General features: G+C 46.6%; 1 protein-coding gene across 2 annotated transcripts in view; it reads left to right on the top strand.

The window, feature by feature from the left end:
• The window catches only part of Adcy8 (adenylate cyclase 8), a 229,979-nt gene extending 210,393 nt beyond the window's left edge, over positions 1–19,586 (top strand). For both annotated transcript variants that reach the window (XM_046464767.2, XM_058585739.1), the window contains 4 exons: positions 9,086–9,232; positions 14,779–14,871; positions 16,150–16,264; positions 19,099–19,586. In XM_046464767.2, the coding sequence (XP_046320723.1) occupies positions 9,086–9,232; positions 14,779–14,871; positions 16,150–16,264; positions 19,099–19,586 (843 nt within the window). The remainder of the gene's footprint in view (positions 1–9,085; positions 9,233–14,778; positions 14,872–16,149; positions 16,265–19,098) is intronic.
• Positions 19,587–20,275: the final 689 nt, after the last annotated feature.

The following is a 20,275-nucleotide window of genomic DNA, read 5'->3' as shown; positions in this document are numbered from 1 at the left end:
AGGAGGGGAGAGGGTGCTTGGGAGGAGTGAGCACAAGAGAGTGCAGTATGGTTCATTTTAGGTGAATATGTCATTGGGGCTTTCACTCAGTGCCACTCTTTCGACCAGTTGCCACAGCATACCCTATAAGGGCAGTCGGGAGAGAAGTTGGGGAGAAACCTTTGAATTTTACCAGGGAGTGGCCCCAGCCAGAATCTCAGAGTTGTTCCAACCCTTGGTCCATCTCCACACACCGAAGGCAGACTGGGCTTAGACAGCACCAAATGTGCTCCGAGCCTGGACAGGATAGTGAGAAATGGCCTTCGCAGAACCCAACATGACTGACCTGCGGGATGGGTGATTAGGAGCCACCTGGGCCATGAATCCTATCACCTGAGTCTTGTAGAGTGGAGGCTTGTACTAACTGCATTTAATTAGCCAATGGGTGCTCATTACTTTCCTCCAAAAAGAAAGAAAGAGAGAAAGGCGCACCTCAGAAAGATGTGGAGTGCATGTGAAGGAGGTTACCTTGGTGACAGTCCCAGCTGAGTCCCTATCTGAGACCAGAGATGATACTGGTGGTGTTCAGAGTCCTGTTGCCCTGGTATTGAACACCCAAGAAAAGCCAAAGCAAGAGCCAAAAGTTTTATTTAGAGGATAGAACAGAGACAGACCTCCCCCAAGGCAGAAGGGATCCAGAGCTGGTGTCCTCTTATTCAATAAAGTTTTGGGAATGAAATAAAGTGGTGAGTGTCATTGCTGGAGCACTCAAACAGGAGGAGCTGCCCTTGCCTAGGATGCTACAAAAGCAACTGGGTTCATCACAGAAGCTTGGCTCGTACAACTTTTCCAAACTAGATTTATAAACTGAGCTCAACGGAGGTGAGAATCCTTAGAACAAATGTTCCAAATAGGCTGATCCTGAGACAAATCTGTGCAGTGAGCCAGTGAGTGGCCGGTTGGTTGGTTTGCTGATTTAATTTGTGAATATTATGCCTTTGGGCATAGAATGGGCTCTCCAACTTTCCCATCTATACTCTGATACTCACACTGCCTGAAAGGCCCCTAAAGACTTTTGGGTTGGTGATTCTTGCCTTGGGACCCTAGAGGGCAGAACCAAGAGAGACCTCTAGGTTCTGTTTCCCATCCAAGCCATTGAAGAAAGACCAGCACTGGAGAAGCCAAGGCAGGAGTAACCGGAGGCCTGAGTAATCAGCTCCTGATGCACTCAGGCCCTGGAGGGTCTCAGAGCAGATGGAAACACCACCCACTCTCCTCGACAGATGGAGTTCCCCGAAACTGGGTTCAGGTCTGGTTTCCCCCAAGGCTCCCTGAGGCCAGAGGCTTTGTTGTAAGAGCTTCTTGACAGAGCCACAGAAGCAGAGGGAACATTGAGGTGCATCAACCATGACCACCAGACGCAGAGAAGGAAACCCAGAGACCAGAAGGGAAACCCAAAGTGACATGAGATGAGAGCTGCCTCTCAGCCGGGATTCCAAAACAGCAATGTGTTTTGGACCAGTGGGGAAAGCCAGGAGGAACTGGTTTCCTTCTGAAAAGAAGGAAACCAACAAGAAACGCCTACTAAGATCTCAGGGCAAATCCTCTAAACCACAAAAATGGCGGCCGCAGCCCTCATCAGACATATGAGACATTACCAAACAAAAGTCCAGTCAGGATTATTTGAGGTTTCAAAAATCTTTAAACAGTTCACACTCAACTCGGATTAGACACTAACATGCTTACATCGCCCAGAGAACTCGCACACTGTGATGAACTGCGGTTGACTGAACATGCTGCAGGCCAGACACCAAGCCAGGCAGTTGGGGAACATTATCTTTCATTCCATTCACAGCCCCCAGAGGAGAGTTCCACCAGCTGGGCATTGGCGAAGAAACTGGGACCCTGAGAAGTTTGTGACATGCCTCACACTCCCCGCAGCCCCAGCCCCTCACATTTCTGGCTTCTGTGCCACTCTCTCCCTTGTCAAGTGGCTGCCCAAGTTGTCCTGGGGTCAGGCAAGACTGGGGAGCATGTATGTGCATGTGTGTGCACAGGACACAGAGAAAAGGGGGGGCAAGGAGGCATCCTAGGTGAAGGGCAGGGGAGACCTGCAGGGGTCTTCAGGAGCCCCCAGCTTCATGAGCTGTTGCTATTAGAGTAAAGGCATTCTTAGCTCCCCTTCTTGATACAAATCTGAATGTGATGCAAACCTTGGAGTATGATTAGAAGTACATGTGAGTTTCAGGGGCCACAGGTGTCCCCAGGTACCACCTAGTCCTACCCCCACTTTACCTCCCTGGGCTCTCTTCCTGGGGTGGTACTGTGTCCATCAGTGGGCCTTGGAGGTTTCTCAGTGCATTCAGACTGAGTGAATCATGTGTATCAACATGGGTCTCTTGCCTCAGATTCCCCGGGCCTTGCTCAAAGAGGAGCAGCCAGCATAACCTGTGGCTGTAGAGGCCAGGCAACTTCTCAGGTGCAGCCCGTGTGTGTTCCAGGCCACAGCAGCCAAGGGTCCACTTAGAGCCACCACAACACCATTGCTGCAAGCTCAGCCTTTCTTTCCTCTCCCCTCCTGAATTTCAACCCTTCTTAAAGCCCTTCAAGGGAGTCACTGTGGTCTAGTGGGAAAACCCCAAGTTAGTAAGCCAGAAAGGCATGTGTTCAAATAGCAGCTCCACCATTTAAGAACTATGACTTGAGGCAAATTGAACCTTAGTTTTCTCACCTGTAAAATGGCTCTGATTGTCCCTATGCTCTGAGGACCCACTTCCAGAAAGTGGAAGAAAAGTATTTCAGACAGACCCAAAGAGTCAAGGCAGAGAACTGCAACATTGCAGGATATTTGTGACAAAGGGGTGCCAAGACTACCTGCACTTCAGAGTCTTAGGAGCTGAAGAATTTTAGGTACAAAGGGACAAATGTTGAAGGAGTTTATTCAAAGTACAATAAGGAGGTAAGAATTATTATACCCATTTCATGAATGAAGAGATTGAGGCTCAGAGAAGGAAAAAAACTTGCTTAGGGTCACAAAGCTAGCAAGTACTAAACTCAAATTCAAACCCAAGTTGGGTAACACAAAAGCCCACGTGTTCTTTCTCCTCTACCTCGCTGCCCTCCTACATAGAGAAGGGCAGCAATGACACCGATGACTCACACCACCCAAACCCAGGGCGATGGACAGACCTTGCCTCTGCAGGCATCCTGTCCAAAGCTGTTCCAGCCATGTCACCAGAACAAAGGTTCAAGTGCACCTGCTCCTCTGAGAGGCAGGAAGTTTCTTGCAGGCAATGCCAGCTGGGGTTCCATGCCCGGGTAGGTCATCAGTGTCAAGCAGGCTAGTGCTGAGTCCCAGGAAACCCACCAGCATTTTTTAGAGCTGTGAACAGGACTCTGACAAGCTGTCCCAGGTGCTGGAGAGTGCACACAGTGCAAGTTCCATCTCTGCTACTAACTAGCTGTGTGACCTAAGTTACCCCACCTCTCTGTCCATTTCCTCATCTAAGCATCCTTACTGAGCTGGTGTGAGAGCAAAATTGGGTGAGAACAATGCCTTGTGTGCCCAGTACAGCTGGTGCCAGGAAGTCTCAGTGGAGAAAGGCCGTAGGTGTGAGAAGCAGTCTCGCCTCCTCCACTCAGCACCACTGTGGCCACCAGCGAGTGACAGGCCCTTCTGGACCCTATTTCCCTTGTCTGCAAAAGGAGCATCACAGTATTTTCCAACTTCACCCAGTGTGTGACAACACCCCCGTGTGTTACTAGGCACAGAGTGCTTAAATGGTACATGGCAGATGTGAAGAGCACGGTGTGGGTTGGCTGCTATTGTTTTTGAAAATGTGAGCCATCATTATTTTTTCTACTCCTTCCTAGTCACAGCCCCACCTCTTCCCCATTCTCCCATTCATTCAACATGTATTCATCAAGCACCAACTATGTGCCAGGTGTAGACACTGGGTTAAAACTGAATAAAGCAGAAAAGGTCCTTGTTATTATGAAGCATGCATTGTCACTGGGAGACAGGGACTAGAGCAAATAAATATCTAACATATGTCAGGTAGTGATACATTCTCTGAGAACAGAAAAAGTTGAGTAATGAACTCGATATTGAAAGATATTTACATAGATATCTTAGTCTGTTTGAGCACCAATAACAGAATACCTAGGGTCAAAATACCTAAGGTTGGGTCACTTACAAAGACAGGAATTCTTTCTCATAGTTGAGGAGGCTGGGCAAGTTCAGTAACTGGTGAGGTTCATTCTTCTCCCAAGATGGCACTTTGAACTCTGTGTCCTCACATAGCAGAAGAGCAGGAGAAAAGGGTCACAGTCCCTCCAGTCCTTTCAGAGGGCCCTAATCCCCTCCATAAGAGCTCTGCCTTCATCACTTAGTCACCTTCTGAAAGCCCCACCTCCTAATGCTGTCACATTGGTGGTTAAGTTTCAACATATAAGTCTAGGGGATCCATTCAGACTATAGCAGGGATCATGAAAGGTTAAACTAAGAATGGCACATTGAGGAGAGACCTGCATGCATGTGTCTCCCCTGCAGAGAGGTGGCTTAACTTGTATAAGACATACAGGACTTGGAATTAGACAGGCCTGGATGGGTAAAGGGCAAAACAATGGTTCCCTGAACCAAAAGGAGACTAAGCCTTCTCCTGGCATGGGGTGGGGTGGGCAGGGAAGCTCATGCATATGCTCAAAATCCTCCACCCGGTCCCATCTGTACATCCAGCCAACCAGGGGAAGAGGACAATAAAACAATAATAGTGTTTCTATATTCATCCACCCCTTCCCAGTTTACAAACTGATTTTATCTTCTTTAAGCCCAAAATAGCAAGAAACAGATGGAACACTCAAAGCAGTTAATTAGAGTGAGTTGAATAAAGAAACCACCTCTTAGTGTGGGCAAGTGGGCTGGAACTCTTCCTGTGCCCCTCCAAGTCCATTTACCTTCTTCTCCCTGGTCTACTTGGGCCAGGAAGCAGGGACACAGACCTGCAAAGGCTATATCAATGACCTCATGCCCTCTGACGCCCAGTTGAGAGTCGCCAATGTGACTACTGGAATAGCAGGTCAGAAGAATAAGAAGGAGACATAGTTCTGGATATTTATTCCCTTAAACCATGTGAGCCTGGCTATGTCACTACACAGAAATTACAAGCTCCTCTGAAGACCATGGCCATGCTGCCTTCAATGCTAATTCCACTCCCTTCCTTTGGACTCTTCTTGTCCCTATGGACCAAGGGGAATGACAGCTCTGGGTCACATCCTTGGGCTCCTGAAGGATTTCTTAGGTTTCCCTAATTTCTTGATTCATCTTTCTAATCAGGCTCTTTGTAAACTAACCTCTCTTCAGTGACCGCTACTTGAATGTGCCACCTCTTTTCTATTGAGGCAATAGGGATAAGAATGAGATGATAATAACTCCTGGAGTGGGCTACGGTCGGAGCTGTCTCCACCTCCCAGGCCCACAGGGACTACAGTAAAAGCGGTGACCAGGATCAGTGAGAGAGCCACTGTCGTCCATAATGTTTGAGAAGCAAATGGACGGACCACTCAAGAAGAGCATTTCAGTGCAAGCAGGGCCAAAAGCAGAGCAGGAGTTGGCCCTTTCTTTCCACAGTGGAAGAACCAGAGGCCAGAGAATTCACTCAAGGTCATGGGCCCATGTCTGTAGGGGTGGTCCTCTCTCTTCCCACATTCCTGCCTTGACCCACCAAGGAAATTCCCAGTAATGCCTTCTGCCCACTGGGGAAGTGCGAGGGAGGGAATTTCTACCCCTCATGCCCCACTTCACCTCATCTCACTGGGAAGAATGTGACTGAGGACAGCCACAGTCATATGGCCATGAGACATCAGTGGCCACTGTGCTAAAGGCCAAGAGTACTTCAGTCTGTCTTATCTTCCCATGCATTCATTTGCACCTGAGCTTAACAACGTTTCTTCTCCCAAGTGGCAAGCCCACTAGTACAGGTCCTCACTCTTTATCTCTGATCTCTCCACACCCCAACCCAACCCAGTTGGCTATCTCTGCTCTTTTGCACCAGGACTAGAGAAGGCAACCATTCAGATTCATCTACACTTAAAGCTCAGGATGCATTGGTCATGAATTAGCAACACCATCTTTCCCAGACCTAGGGTATGATGGGCAGAGGAGGTAATGCAGGTGTGTAGAGTGGGGAAGGCCCTGCAATCCTCTAAACCTGCTACTCTGCTACTAGCTGTGAGATCCAAACAACAGCTCCTCCATCTCCTTTGCTGATCTGTAAAGTAAGGATAATAATTGGCTACTTCACAGGGTTATTGCAGGGATGGAATTGCTAAATTCATGTGAAAGCATTTGTAAGCTTTTATATTTCCCACAAAGGCCAAGGAGTTGTTAACTCAGCAAAAAGCTTTGCATATTTATGTTATCCCAGATCCTGTGTAGGGTGTGCATTACACTGCAGACATCCAATAATATTAACTGCATTCAATGTACTATGATGAATGGCATGTGGTCTTTGCCCTCATGGATTTCACATTTGAAAGAAGAGATAGACATGAAGACAATAATGCAGAGGGCAATAGGTACACTGCAGAGTTGCCCAGGGCACCTCCTCAGCATCAACTCAACCTCCTGACCCATCTGGGAGTCTGAAGATTTATGGAAGACGTGGTCTCTGAACAGCTAGTGAAGAATCAGCCTGGTTAAGGAGGCTAACTGCAGAGTTGGAAGGACATTTCCCACCACGGAACAGGCAGAGGGAATTAAATCATTTAAGTGTGAAATAGAAACAGTATGTGTGTGTGTCCTTGTTTGACTTCTTCTAGAAGCAAACCTTGAAACCATGAAGTTAGAGCAAGCAATTTACCCACAGGTGGTCCCAGGAAACCCTGCTGTGGAAGAGAGTGGGAAGGAAAGCAACAACTGATAAATGATCCATTACTGGATCAGCTTCCTCTGTGGGCAACTGGAGCTTAATCCCGCAGGAGAATTCAGGGAAATAGTATAAAAGCTTACCTCAAAGTCACCTGGTCCCAGAAGAAAAAAAAGAGGGGGGGATAGGACACACCACCTTCCATCTGTCACTGGTTGAGAGCTGCTCTTGAGGGCCCCTAGTATCATGACACTTCTAGGCTGCTGCTGACGTGAGCAGAGTGTCCCCTGGTGGTCATTCAGAGAAAAGCACAGACAGTTGAGGCTTGGGCGAGAAGATGGCAGGCAGGTGCATGGGCACAGAAGCAGAAATGCCTTGGTGTTTCTGGGGCCCAAGTTTGCAGGCAATGAGGCTGAAGAGGTAGGTGGAAGGGAGGGCATGAACACGTACCAAGAAACAGTGTTTAAGCCTTGTCCTGAGGGCAAGAGTGAGCCACTGAAGGGTTTTAAGAATGGGAGAAGCATAACAGTACAGTATCTTCAGAGGATCACTCCACCTGCTATATAGCAGATGCTACTGAGGTCTGCCAGTAGGTGGCTGTCATATTAGTGGTCAAGGAAGGAACTGGAAAGGGTTTAACTTTTTTAATTGTAGGAGGATTTTTTTAAAATCTTAGGAGACAAAAACAAACTTAGCGGGACTTGGTAATTTAATGAATGTGGGCCTGATGGATAAGGATTCAGTGGTGACTCAGACTCCCTATCTGATGTTTGGCAATTCCGGTGCCTCTAGCAGAGTTACAGAATGAAGGAGCAGGTGCGGGGATAGCAGGAGAGATGCGCTGGGTTGATAGCATTGTGAATTGAGGAGTGTGAGGAAAACCCAGCATGAGACATGGAAGTCCAAAGCCCCAGAATAATGGACCTGGAGATAGAAATTCAGAAACTGTCTTCACGTGGGTATTGGAAAGGCTGAGACCAGGTAAGTGTGTAAAATTTGAACCAGTCAGTGGATCAAGGTCAGAACTGAAGCAACCATCAGCATGTAAAATGGAAGGAAGGCGGAAAGCCATCTTTATAGGTATCAGGCATGAAAAAACAAAGGACTTCACTAAAGCATAGAAAGTCAAGAGAATAGAGGTCTTGGGTGACCCGTGTGCCAAGCTGCAAGCACCCAGGAAGCTATGAGCTAACATGTGTGCTGGTTTTTCCACTTGCATTGGCAGGCTGGCCTGTCCTCTATTCATTTTATTCCAGCCTGAGAGATGACGGAGAAAACTAGTCTGTGAAGGCCAGAAGGAAGGATGAAGAGGGACTGGTTGATAGACAGTCACGATGTCTGCATGTTCCAGGGTATGCTGGTCCTTCCCCTAGAAGACACACTTAGAGGATGAGCAGGAGCCGGGAGAGGAAGATAGGAGAAGAGTTTTTTAAAAGGAAAGGATTACCAAGGGGGTAAGCTATAAGAGGGTCAAGAGCTCAAGTATAAGCCTTGACCTTCGGCAAGAGAAGGAAATCATGCACTCTGGAGTTGAAGCAAAGGAGATGAAAATAAATAGGAATGTACACACGTGCTTAAGGTTGGAGCAGAGGCGAGTCACTGCCCAGAGCATCAGTTTTCTCAAGAGGTAGGAGGTAAGAGTCCTACTGAGAGGAATAGAGTGGAGGGTAGGTTAGGAGACTGGTGGAAGTTGGGTCCACCATTAAGGAGATGAGAAAAAGGAGCTGACCAAGGACAAATGAACCAACAATCAGAACTCAGAGCCCAGCTAAGGCTAAAGATGACTTATCTTTGATAGTCCCAACCCATTGGTAATGATGCTCTGATTATGGTACAATGAATGACGTTGGTGTGTCTCTCCAAAAGTCCTATATTGAAATGCTGATCTCCAAGATGATGGTATTAGGAGGTGGGAGACTGAGAGGTGACTAAGCCATGAATGAGATTAGCACCTTTATCAAAGAGGCCCCTGGAGAGCTGCCTTGAGGGTAGAAGTTGCCATCTATAAACCAGAAAGTGAGTTCTCACCAGATACTAAATCCAGAACTATAAAAAATAAACTCCTGTTCTTCATCAGCAGCCCAGTCTAAGGAACTCTGTTCCAGATGTTGACAATTGTGTCTGGGTTCCGTGTTCTGTCCTCTCACGGGGCTCCTATGCACATGTGCACAGGTAGCATCGTTGCAGAACCTGACCTCCCATGATCATTTCTGGCTTCCTCTCTGTGTGTCTCTGTCCAGGAGCTGTATTCTCAATCCTATGATGCTGTTGGGGTGATGTTTGCCTCCATCCCAGGATTCGCAGACTTTTACTCTCAGACTGAAATGAATAACCAGGGAGTGGAATGCCTGCGCTTGCTCAACGAGATCATTGCTGACTTTGATGAGGTAAATCTGAGCCTCAGAAATTTACAGTCACAAATGGGCATCATTGTTGTCATAGCCTTGTGTGAATTATCACCTTTGGTGGGTTTTCTTGCATTTAGAGAATTCTAGGCTGTATTATAAACACAGAGACACGTATTGTCTGACTTAATTATCACAATGACAATTATGAGCTAGCTAATTGATGTTTGATGGATGCGTGCATTGGAGAATGTTGAAATCAAGCCAATTAACATCATCACCTCACATTCTGACCATTGTGTGTGTGTGTGTGTGTATGTGTGATGAAAACACTTAAAATCAAACATCCCTTTCAACCCTAAAACCCTCCAATGGCTTCCCCAGGCCAGCTCCAGCTCCTTAGTGAGGCACAAGGCCTTGAACTTACTATCCTTCTTAGCAATTTCCAAGTGTGCAATGCATTAAATTGACTATAGCTACTGAGGTGTGCAATAGCCCTCAAGAATTTATTCCTCTTAACCAAAGCAGTGTATCTATGGCCAATATCTCCCAGCTCCCACTCACTCCTGGCTGCTGGTAACCACCACTCCATGCTCCACTTCTATATGTGGCGTTTTTAGATTCCACATGTAAGTGAGATCAGGCAATGTTTGCCTTTCTGTGCTTGGCTTATTTCACTCAGCCTAATGTCCTCCAGGTCCATTTGGGCTGTTGCAATGGATGGAATTTCCTTCTTTGGCAGCTGAAGAGTATCCTGTTATATATATATATATATATATATATATATATATATATATATATATATATATATATATACACACACACCATGCTTTCTTCTCCATTCACCCATCAATGGACACTGAGGTTAGTTCCACATCTTGGTTATTGACAATGTGCTGCAAGAGTGAAAATGTCTCAGTACCTTCTCGGGGCTCTCAGATCAGCTGGTCACCATTGGCATGGCCTATGCCTGGCCACATCATTTCTGACCTGGACAACGAAAGACTAGTTATCTAGCTCCACTTCCTCCCCCACCTATGTCTCACCATCTGCAGCCACCAAAGGCAGAGCATTCTGCCACATCCTTTGAAGCCTAATTCCCTGGCTTGCCCACCCCAGGCTTTCCCCGGGTGGCTCCGTGTGCACAGACGTGCCTTCCTCCTTGCACTCAGTACAGGCCCTCTAGATTCTTCCCTGCTGAGCTCACTTTAATGCTTCTGCTGCTCTCTTACTGGTAGAATTATCACAGGAACTTGGGATCCTGCAAAATTCTTTCTAGGCACAGAAGAAAGCTGAACATTGCTCCAAGCACATCCGGCAAGACTGTTTGCAATAAGCCAGCGCCAGCTCCTCACCCCACAGCCCCTTCCTGCTCGAAGGGCTATCAAAGTCCTCTCACACTTTGGTCCTCTGTTTTCATTTTTTTATAGTGAAAGGGGGTGATGGACCCCACATTATGACCCTAGACATGTTCAGCCACAGATTAGGTAAATGTGCTGCCTGTGTATTAAATGAAATAACAAAGCCCCTTGCTGCCTCTAAATGGACTTCTGAGGAGGGGCTACCTGTGCCAGGACTTGGAAATGGCTCTGTGACAAGAAATTCTAAGAAAAAAGCAGAGCCTGGTTCGTGCTCCCACAGAACTATGTTGGGTCCTCTGACATCCATGATGCAATTTCAGATAGAATCATCCAAAGAGCCTCACTGGGAAAGTGACTTATATGGGAATCCTGGAGGAGATGAAGGAGTAGAATCAGCCATAGGAATACCTGTGGGGATGGTGCCAGGCAGAGGCAAAGGAGGCACAGATCCCTGAGGAGGGAATATGTCACAGCCTCCCATGGGTCTCTCTAACAATCAAATCTTGAAGTGGAGTTTGGAATGTGCCATGACTTATCCAATGATTTGGTAGAACACATCACAGAATTGCACCATTCAAGTTTCAGGTCTGGAAGAAAAATTCAAATCCACATTAGCTCCAGTCCTCAATGTGGTGTGCAGGTACCAATGACCTGTAGTAGAGTGCATCACGGGACACTAAAAGGCTTTGGAAGCAAGGATGATCTTGCCAACCTCGTATCCCAGTGCCTGGAACATAGCATTCAATAATCATCTATGGAATGAGAAGTTGAATGGTTAAGTCACCATACTACAGACTGTCCATTTTCTTCCTTTATCAAAGCAGTGCCTCTCAAACTTCAGTGTGTCAAAAACACCTGGAAGACGTGTTAAGCCATGTCCAGAGTTTCTGAGTCAGTAGGTGTAGACAGAACCATGACTTTCTGTTTTTTACAAGTTTCTAAGTAATGCTGATGGGACCACACTTTGAAAACCACTGCTTCAAGGCAAGGTGGCAGGATAGGAAAGCAGAACATTGGACCCAAGCTTCAAGGTGCAAAGTCTAGCCCTGACTTCTCCTAGATGGATGAACTTTAAAAAGTTCCATCAACCCTGTTGCCTCAGTTTCCTTACATAAAATGGACATAAAATAATTACTGACTGGGGTAATGAGGCATATTATCTATACTAGGTGAAGGTTTGTTAAACCACACTGAAGGGAGAGGCCATCCAATATCACCTAATGTTCCCAAGGAATAATAGCAGTCACCAATGCATCCAAGGCCCTTAGATTTGGGTACAAAGAAACACACCACCTTGACCCCAGCCTCAAACATTTTACTGTCACTTGGGCTGCCATCCCTCATAAAGTGACAAAAGATGGCTAAGGGTATGAGGTGGGGCAGCTAGGAAGCTTTTCACAGGAACAGCCAGGCACAAGTGCAGGCTTCAAGTTGACCAAATTTTATAGAAGCATGGAGGTCAGCCAACCATCGTAAGGTCAGGGAATCACTGAAATTTAGAAATTCTTGATTCAGAAATTTTTCTCAATATAAAATGAGTGCATGGGATAGAACAGCAAGTGGTTTAACTCAACTCTGCCATTCCAGACTCTCCAGTCTGCCTCTTCTCTGCCTCCTGACCACCTTCAAACACACACTCAAACACACACGTACATACAAACATGCACATACACACCACACACATGTGCATGTGTTTATGTGCCCACACAAAGATGCACACATATCAATACATGCACATAGGTAACATGTCTGCACACCATGCACATATGTGTGCACATCCACACACAAACACACACAAGTTGACATTGCTGTACAAAAAATATCTGTGCACACTACACACATACATGTGTGAACATGCATGCCCATACACCAGAATGCACACATGGACATGTACACAAGCACCATGCACATATGCATATGTCTTCAAACACCTTTGCACATGTACTTATACACACACACACACACACACAAATCTACAACCTGCACTCACAAATGTCATTAGAAGCTATTTCTTAAGCCACCAAACACAAAGCACTATTTAGTTTATCACAAGTAGTCTCTCCAAATATCCATATGTGTGTCTCCATCTCTAACCCAAGCCATCATTATCTTCTGCTTTGATACTGCAATAGGTCACCCCATGTTTCCTCTCCCCTGCAGCATCCAGGATGACCTTTCCAAAATGCAAATCCAACCTAGTCTCTGCCTACTAAGCAGTGCTTGCCACTGCTGTTTTCCTGAAAGCCTGTGTCTTCGATATTTTCAGTGTATCCTATAGGCCCTTGTGTGCTCTGGCCCCATTGCCTCTCCCAGCTCCTAATCTTCAGCTCACAGCCAGGTTTACGACTCTGCAGCCATATTGGCCTCTGTGTATTTCTTTGAAGCCACTGTGCATCTCTCCCAACTCTGAGCTTTTTTAATGCTATCTCCTCAGTCTGCATGCTCCCTCAACACTTTGCCCCCAGCCTCCCAACACACAGATTCATACACAAATTGTAGGAAACCCCTTCTCAAGCCTAAGAACTAAAGTTGTAAATCAGCTGCCTTCCCAGATTCACCAGATTGGATCAAAATAGTCTATACTTCTCATGCCTACAACCTGTACATTTCCATCTTAAACATAATTAAATTTGAGCTAGTGTGTGATTATTAATTTATGACATCTGGCCTTACCTGGGCTGTTAGCTCTGTGATGGCCAGGACCTCATATAAATTGTTTCTCAGACATTTAGGAGCTCTATGAATAGTAGCTGTATTAGTTTCCTGTTGCTGCTGTAACAAATTACCATCAATTTATTGGCTTAAAACAACAGAAATTTATTAAAGCAATCACAGGTCTGTATTCCCTCTGGAGGCTCCAGGGAGAAACCACTTCTTTGTCTTCTCCAGCATCTAGAAGCCACCTGCATTCCCTGGCTTATTGCCTCTTTCTCCATCTACAAAGCTACCAATCATGTCACTCTGATTTCTGCTTCCATGTAATGTCCTTCTCTATCTCTCCTGCTTCCCAGTTTCTCCTATGAAGACCATTGTGATTAGATTTCCCAAAACTAATCATACCTGCAAAATCCCTTTAACCAAGAGAAATAAGAGAGGTGTGCTTTCCAGGGATTAGGACATAGAGATCTTAGAAGCTAGGTCAGGAGGCATTATCCTGCCTACCACCATTATTAAATAAGAGACCAAGGTTTCCCCTCCTTAGCGTGAAAATCCCAACTGCAGGTAAAAATGGAGGAAATGCTGAGGATGGCCACCATTCTTTAGTTTAGCCATTCATTCGCTCATTCCTCCATTCAACACCCTCAGCTCTGTCTATACATGCCCCTGGAGTCCTGCATTCCAGTGAGGAGAGAGGGACATGATGACAAACAAGCCAAAGCAGGCATAAGTGTTAAGAAGAGAAGACAAAACAGGAGAGTAAGAGTGTGCAGAAGGGAGAGGGTGTCGCGTTCAACTGCGGATAGGGCGGTCAGCCAGACTACGCTGGCAAGATGGGGTGGAGGGAAGACCTGGAGGTGAGGAGGGAGCCCCAGGTGGTCTGAGGGAGAGTCGTCTCCCGGAACCTCAGATGCAAACCTCCTGAAGCAGAAATAAGCCTGGCCTCTTCCAGGACTAGGAAGGAGGTCAGTGTGGCTGGAATAAAATGAACAACAAGGACAACAGGGAGGGGTCAGGCTGTGACAAGCTTTGCAGATTGCAGTGAAGACGCTTTGACCCTGACAGAGCTGGAAGCCATTGGAGGGTTCTGTATAAAGCAGGGACACGTTCTAACTCACTCGTAAACAGGATCATTGTGGCCACCACTCTGGGAGAGAGGAGGAAGGAGCAGGCAGGCTCTGCATAGCCCAGCTGGGATCCTGCAGGGGCTTAGACCAGGGTGCAAGCAGGGAGGTGCTAAGGAGGTTCTAAGCACATGGTGAAAAAAGAACCAATGAGATTTGTTGAGAATTTGGGGACAGTCTTGATGACCTCCTTGAGCTAATCTTATTTATTTCAAAGATTCTCGGAAACACACCTACTCCTTCTAGGGTGTCTGGTCACACCATCTAGGCTCCTGGCACTTAGCAGGTGCACAGTCACTGGCTGACTGTGAGACCTCCAGAGAGGCAAGGATCCCCAGCATGAGAGCTAGACTTTTCTTCATGTGAGCTAGGGGCTCATTTTCAGGAGCCGCAGCCTGGGGGAAGAGTAAGCACCAGACTAACACCATTGCCTGATCCGTTTCAGCTGCTTGGTGAGGACCGGTTTCAAGACATTGAAAAGATCAAGACCATTGGCAGCACCTACATGGCAGTGTCAGGCCTGTCACCAGAAAAACAGGTAAAGGACTCAGGACCCAGCATAGCCTTTGCTATGCCATGCTGTTTTTTTGTGTTTTTTGTTTTGTTTTGTTTTGTTTTTTTTGCTATGCCATGCCTTTGCCAGCCTTGCTGTTGCCATGTCACTGAAAGTGGTGACACCCCTGTGACTAGGAGGCTTGGGAACGGGGTTATGAAAACTGTGGTTTGCAGGGACTCAGGCAGGGCCACTCTACTGGATAAAGTAATACTGCTATGCTGAGAGACCTCCAGGCTTCCCTCTAACTTCACTTTTCCATTGAACAAAAGTCAGAGCCTGCCAGGTGCAGTGGTGCACACCTCTAATCCCAGCATCTCGGAAGACTGAGGCAGGAGGATCATGAGTTCAAAGCCAGCCTCAGCAACAGAGAGGCACTAAGCAACTCAGTGAGATCCTGTCTCTAAATAAAATACAAAATAGGGCTGGGATGTGGCTCAGTGTTTGAGTGCCCCTGAATTCAATCCCTGGTACCAAAAAAAAAACAAAAAAAAACAGGGCCTAGAGATACCCTGACTATGATTTATGTGGGGGTATCACTAAACCCCTGATGCTAGCCTGTTTTATTGTTCTTATTTTCATTGTCTCCTTCCAAAGTTGTATGAAATAATTATAGCTCTGGAATTTTGAGATATTAACCATGTGCCAAGCACTCAGTGTTACATGGGGACATTAATATCTACCTTCAAGGGCTAATGGATGAATTACCTGGGCTACTGCCATGCTCCCCATACAAAGCCTTGCACCTAGTAAGTCTTCAACAAATGTTAAATGAATATGAGTCCATTGCTGAGGGAGATGGAGTCCTTATTAAATTCCTTCCATCCTTCCTGCATTTTTTTTCCAACTAAAAGAATTCCAAGAGTGACTCTCTGGGAAGAAACCTACATGGTACATATTTGTGGAACACAATAGCAGGGGTCAGGAAACTCATGCCCACAGGCCAAATCTGGCCCACCACTTACCCTAGTCAATAAAGTTTTATTGGGACATAACCATGTCCAGTCATTTACATTTTATCTTTTTCTCCTTTCAAATACAACAAAGACCATATAGTCTGCAAAACCCAAAATATTTTCTATGTAATGAGCCACATGTGCTACACTCTTAAGTGAGTCTCCTGTGATCTATGCTTCTGGAAGAGTGGACAGGCACATGATTATTTCCTTCTCAGGGACGTGTGGGTAGGGCTAGGGCAGAAAGCCCTGCTGCAGAAACAGTAGCAGTCATCAACTGAATGAGCCCTTCTCATGTTTGCTCCAGCAATGTGAAGACAAGTGGGGGCACCTGTGTGCCCTGGCCGACTTCTCCCTCGCCCTGACCGAAAGCATACAGGAGATCAACAAGCATTCATTCAACAATTTTGAACTCCGGATTGGTGAGTCGCAGCTGGAAGCCGGGGCTTCAGAAAACCGCTTCCTCCCTCGTTCTGTCAGCAACTTCCACCCCGTGGGTCTCAAGGCAGGGAAATTTTTCCTGCAAAATTCAGTAGGCTTAGTGTGACCCTAACAAGGACAGGCAGAGGGTCAGCTCAGGCCTTTCTGAGGTTCCTCTCACTCAAGATGTTAGAAAAAAGGGAAGGATACTGGCCTGAGCGCAGAAATACAGTAGGGCTGGTCTTTGGCAGATCCTAGACATGGTTTCAATCTGGTTCCACCCACCATGCAAGGTCCTGCTTGTAGAGATAGCTAACCACCTAAGAATAATTCCAGTTTGACTTCTGGTTGTTTGATACTGGTGGTCCATGGGTTGTTCTCAGATCTCCTAGATAATGACTTCAAGTGAAAGCAGGACTCTATTCCCAAGGGTACCTGATCCTGTACTGAGCCAGAGTTAGGCAGAGAGCCTACAGCACATTGTCCAGCCTTGAAGCTCACCCTCCTTCAGGCTTGGGGACAGGCTTGCGCAAAATAGCAATAAAAAAACAACAATCGTTGGTCTGGGGTTGTGGCTCAGTGGTAGAGCGCTTGCCTAGCATGTGTGAGGCACTGGGTTCAATCCTCAGCACCACATATAAGTAAACAAAATAAAGGTATTGTGTCCACCTACAACTAAAAATATCTTTAAAAAACAATCATTGCAATTGAATAATAATCCTTTATGATTTGTGTACTTTGCTAATTACTTCTACATCACTACCGAACTTCCAGGGGTCTTCAACGCCAGTTTGAAAGCCCCTCCTCTGTCCCCATTCCCACATTATAGCTGAGTAAACTCAGACCCAGAAAAGGGGAGTGACTAGCCTAACATCACACAGCCCAGTAGTCATTCCAGCAGCAGCTCCCAGACTTCTCGACTCTGAGATGAGTGACTCCTGGCTGGCAGGGTATGCAGCTGTAGACCCCGGCCACCGTCCCACACTGTAGATGTCCATTTTACTTCATGTGTTTTCCTTTAGGAGCTCTCAAAGAAAAGAGATCCAGAAATGCCCATTTCTAAGGAATGCCATGTGCCTTTGTTCTTTGGAACAAAAAGAAGTTATATTTATGTTTTTGGTTTACGAAGGGGTTGGTCAGGCCTGTTCCCACAGCTTCCATCAACCCTGCATGTCTGTTCTGAAATCAACTACAAAATTGAACCAGGAATAAAAAGAGAACTTTAGTCCTGAACAGAGAGATAGTCTAGTAAATTCCAAAGACATTGACTGAACTAGGAGCAACCTTGGCATGATATATTAAACTGCTGTACAGTTACATTGATCTCAGAGGTTTGACAATTAATTTCCCAGCTGATCGAGCATCTCAGTATGTGTTTCAGAACTGCAGTATCCAACTCTATGACCTTGGGCAAGACGTTCTCACCCTCTGAGTCTCAGTTTCCTCCTGTGTAAGCTGGATGCTACACTCACACTCTGCCTGTCAGCTCATAAGTCATATGGGAGTCAGATGGGATGATGGCTCTGAATGTGCCCTGCAAAATTTAGAGCTAATGATCATTGTGATTCACATGCATTCTACAGTCTGCTTTTCAAATTTGCAGTCATTTTTATGGTGTGTGTGTGTGTGTGTGTTGCTCTGCCTCTGCCTGGAAGAACCCACCCAGATAGTTGTCTGACTGATCACATCACTTTCTTCAAATCTCTGCTCAAAAAGGTCTTAGCTCATGGTCCTTACTCCTGAGTGTACCCCCACTTTCTCTATCCCTGTACCCTGATTGATTTTGCTGACATTGTATTACCTGTTTTCTTATTTCCTCTCTCCCCAGTAGAAGGTGAATTCCATGAGGGCCAGGACTTTATCTCTTTTCTTGCCAGCCATATCCCCAGTGCCTGGAACAGTACCTGGCACATAGTAGGTGCCTACTCAGTGTGTACACATGCCCACTTACATGTTTAGTGAAATGCTGTCATTTCTAGAAGTGAAGTCTAGTTTTCCCAAAGGAGGTGGCTCCCTTTGCCAAATAGAAGCCAAGCAGAGAGAAAGTCAGAACCAAGGCACAAAGGTGGTAAGCAGAAGGTGGTAGGTGTGGTAGGTGACTGGCATGGGAACCAGCAGAGCACTATGGACGTGGAGCAGGGGTAAGGGAGAGGGTAGGGGAGAATGTGGCTGGTGAGTTAAGCAAAAGCTAAACCAGAGAAGTCCTGGATCTTAGGGAGCTTCAGCTTTATCCTGCAGGTCAAAGGAGTCCCGGTAGATGGAGGAGGGTGGTAACTTGGTCACATGTGTGCATCAGGCCCTTCCCCTTCTGTGAAAGTGTGGAGGGTGGAGCGAGAGGACAAGGAGGGAGACAGAGAAGCAGTGAGGAAGCCTTCACATGGACTGATGGAGGGTGTGGAAGAGCTGCACGAGGGACAGAGGAGGGAAAGCTCTGCCCCCACTCTCAGAGCACCATGTGGGCAGAAGCAGGAGATCCCGGGCCCTGCCTCCTGGTCAGCGTTTCCTCATCGCACAGGCCTAGACAAGTCAGTGTGCGGGAGAACAGCAGTTCTGCTGTGTCGAGCAAGCATTGGTTGGAGGCCCTATGCCCGGGGCTTTGCTTCTTTTATCTTGTTGACACTTCCTTTCATTATTTCCATTTTACAGATGGGAAAAGTGAGGCCCAACTAGGTTAAGTAGCTGACCTTCATCACACATCTCCTAAGTGACTTAGGCAGGATCTGGACTCTGCAATTCATCCTCAGAGACACACGTTTGATGGCCTCCCCAGGTAGGGTCCAAACCCCATCTGTCCCTCTTTTCTCCCTCATCTCTCGCTCCTTCGGTTCATTCACAGGCATCAGCCATGGCTCAGTGGTAGCTGGAGTGATTGGCGCCAAGAAACCACAGTATGACATTTGGGGCAAAACCGTGAACCTGGCGAGCCGGATGGACAGCACGGGGGTGAGCGGCCGGATCCAAGTCCCAGAGGAGACCTATCTCATCCTGAAGGACCAGGGCTTTGCCTTTGACTACCGAGGGGAGATCTACGTGAAGGGCATCAGCGAGCAGGAAGGGAAAATCAAAACGTACTTTCTCCTGGGAAGAGTCCAGCCCAACCCGTTCATCTTGCCCCCGAGAAGACTGCCCGGGCAGTACTCCTTGGCCGCAGTGGTCCTGGGCCTGGTCCAGTCCCTCAACAGGCAGAGGCAGAAGCAGCTGCTCAACGAGAACAACAACACAGGGATCATCAAGGGCCATTACAACCGGCGGACTTTGCTGAGCCCCAGTGGGCCGGAGCCTGGAGCCCAAGCCGAAGGCACCGACAAATCTGATTTGCCATGAAAACATTTTCTTTGTGTTTTTCTTTTTTTTTGTATTTCTTTTATATAAAAAATAAATATACTAATAAAAAGGTTTAATTTTTTTTAGAACAAGGATGGTTTCATTGGTCTTTTTGAATGCACCAGGTCAAACACACAATTTGAAGTTCTTGTCAATCGCATGTATCAATCACCTCTTACATACAGAGTTTATTGAGAACCAAAGATGATTACTTTCTGGCTTTGAGAAGTTTGCAACCAATTGGAAAGAGGAACGTGTCAACAGGCCCAATGCAGACAATTAATACAGCGGCCATTTTTGGAGCACTTGTCACATGCTGGGTCAGCTGCCAGATTCCCTACCTAAAGACCTCATGTGGTCCTCCCTGTCAGGCAGCAACTGTTGAGCATCCACAATGCCCCCACGTGCCAGAGAAGTCATGGCAGAAGTGTTTCCCCCACACAGCTATCATGCAGGCAGGGTGATAACAGATAATATTTTGATAAACCAATGCATAAATAATCTACTTCCAGACAGGGATAGATGCAATGAAGAAAACTAAGTAGGGTGACTGAATAAAGAATTGGAGGGAAGGGTGCTGATTTAATTGGAGTCAGCAGGGAAGGTGTCTTTGAGGACATAGTATTGAAGACTGGCCCTAAAAAAATGAGACAGTAGCAACCAGAAGGGAAATGATCCAGGTAAAGGAA

Source organism: Marmota monax, unplaced genomic scaffold (assembly GCF_021218885.2).
Source record: "Marmota monax isolate L192 unplaced genomic scaffold, Marmota_monax_Labrador192_F-V1.1 WCK01_AAM20220418_F8-fsc00003, whole genome shotgun sequence".
Classification (NCBI taxonomy): Eukaryota; Metazoa; Chordata; class Mammalia; order Rodentia; family Sciuridae; genus Marmota; species Marmota monax.
The sequence above is the reverse complement of the archived record's forward strand: the minus strand, read 5'-3'. Positions and strand labels throughout refer to the sequence as shown.